This window comes from Arachis hypogaea, chromosome 12 (assembly GCF_003086295.3).
Source record: "Arachis hypogaea cultivar Tifrunner chromosome 12, arahy.Tifrunner.gnm2.J5K5, whole genome shotgun sequence".
Classification (NCBI taxonomy): domain Eukaryota; kingdom Viridiplantae; phylum Streptophyta; class Magnoliopsida; order Fabales; family Fabaceae; genus Arachis; species Arachis hypogaea.
The window spans coordinates 10,193,855-10,195,986 of NC_092047.1; the positions used below are offsets into that span (position 1 = coordinate 10,193,855).

A 2,132-nucleotide genomic window follows, 5' to 3' on the forward strand; every position below is an offset into this window, starting at 1 on the left:
ATGGCAGTTGGTGATTTTAATGAGATTGTGGCACCAGATGAGAGTACAGGTGCTTATTTTTCTTCTCACAGAGCTAGTCTATTAGCTACTACTCTAGATGAATGTGAGCTCTTTGATCTTAAAGTGACTGGTAGGAGATATACTTGGTATAGAGCAGTTCAGGCTGGCAGGGACTTGGCTAAAAGGTTGGATAGAGCTATAGTTAATGAGGCGTGGATGACAATGTTTCCTGAGGGTTATTCTGAAATTCTTAGCAGGCTTCATTCTGATCATTGTCCTATTTTAGTTCGTTGTCATGGTAGCCCCAGAGTGAAAGGTTCACGTCCTTTTAGGTTCCAAGCTGCGTGGGCAACACATCCTTCTTATAAACATGTTATTAGTAAGGCTTGGAATCAAGAGTTTGGAGGCGTTACCGAAAGGCTTAAGATGGTTCAACAGGCTTTTTTGGACTTCAACTCAAAGATTTTTGGAAATATTTTTGTGCGAAAAAATAAGTTGGAATATCAGATTGATCAGATTCAACAGCGTTTAGAGGTTACCGATGTGTTATCTCTGAGAATTAAAGAAGCTGAACTGAGGGAAGATTACAATAGGCTTTTGTTGCAAGAGAAACTTTTTTGGTACCAAAAATCTAGAGAGCAGTGGGTCAAGTATGGGGATAGAAACACTAAATTCTTTCATCTTCAGACTTTGGTGCGTAGAAACCATAATAGAGTACATGGATTATATGTTAAAGATGGGTCTTGGTCTACTGATCCAGATATTCTCCAGGAAGAAGCCCTCTCTTTTTACAAGAATCTCTTTGGTACAACGGAAGAGGTTGAGGTTGATTGTTTAGGGGATGTTCCGATGCCCACTCTAAGCACTGAGGCTTGTGCTAGGTTAATTGACCCTGTCTCTTTTGCGGAAGTCAAGTCAGCAGTATTCAGTATGAGCCCTTTTAAGGCTCCTGGTCCAGATGGCTTTCAAGCTTATTTTTTTAAAGAATATTGGGAGATAGTAGGCACTGAGATTTGGAATATTGTCCGGAGCGCTTTTTTGGGAGAGTTCTTAAATCCTAGCATCATGGAAACTCTGATTGTGCTTATTCCTAAAATTGATAACCCTACCTTTATGAAGGATTTCAGGCCTATTAGCTTGTGTAATGTTGTTTATAAAATTATCACCAAAGTATTGACTAACCGACTTCGGCCTTTTCTTCCAGATATTGTTAGTCCTTTACAAGGAGGTTTTATTCCAGGTCGTGGTGCTCCTGATAATATTATTGTGGCCCAAGAAATTCTGAATTTCATGAAGCACACAAAATCCAAGAAAGGTACTCTTGCTTTTAAAATTGATCTTGAAAAAGCTTATGATAGGGTGGATTGGAGGTTTTTGGAGAGTACTCTCATTGCTTTTGGTTTTCCTATCATCACTGTTAATTTGATTATGACTTGTGTCCGTGCATCATCTCTTTCTATTATGTGGAATGGGAATAGATTGGATAATTTTGCTCCTAGAAGGGGGCTTAGACAGGGCGATCCAATGTCTCCTTACTTATTTGTGCTTTGTATGGAAAGACTTGCTTGCTATATATCTCATAAGGTGGTTGAGGGTGTGTGGAAACCAGTTTCTGTCACTAGGGGTGGCCCAAAATTTTCTCATTTGATGTTTGCAGATGATCTCTTACTCTTCTGTCAGGCTACAAAGAATCAGGTCCAAATGGTCATGCATTCTCTTAACATTTTTTGCAAGGCATCTGGCATGAAAGTGAATCTTGAAAAGTCTAAAGCTTTTTGTTCTAAAAATGTGACTGCTCGTAGAAGAGATATTTTTACTAGTGTTTCTTCAATACGTTTTGCTTTGGACTTAGGAAGATATCTTGGAGTTAACCTTAATCATTCCCGTACCAGTAGGGCTTCTTTTCATTCGGTGATTGAAAAGGTGAGGGGAAGATTAGCTAATTGGAAAGGAAGGCTTCTAAATAAAGCAGGGAGACTTTGCTTGATCAATTCTGTTGCAGCATCCATTCCTGTCTATCATATGCAGGTATCTTTTTTTTCAAATTGGGTTTGCGATAAATTATCTTCTATGATGAGACAGTTCCTTTGGAAGGGTCAAGTTGATGGTAAAGGTCTTTCTCTTGTTAATTG

At 38.9% G+C, this 2,132-nt stretch overlaps 1 protein-coding gene across 1 annotated transcript; it reads left to right on the plus strand.

Moving 5' to 3' along the window:
- On the plus strand, positions 1-1,747 carry LOC114924890 (uncharacterized). Its single transcript, XM_029291023.1, has 2 exons — positions 1-650; positions 1,681-1,747. The coding sequence occupies exons 1-2, from the start codon at positions 1-3 to the stop codon at positions 1,745-1,747; spliced, it is 717 nt and encodes a 238-aa protein (XP_029146856.1).
- Positions 1,748-2,132: the final 385 nt, after the last annotated feature.

What these genes read in the sequence shown, in the direction of transcription:
- LOC114924890 (XM_029291023.1), top strand. Translation starts at nt 1, where the DNA reads ATGGCAGTTGGTGATTTTAATGAGATTGTGGCACCAGATGAGAGTACA. An exon ending in TCTAGAGAGCAGTGGGTCAA is followed by an intron (nt 651 to 1,680) that starts GTATGGGGATAG and finishes CTCTTCTGTCAG; the next exon opens with GCTACAAAGAATCAGGTCCA.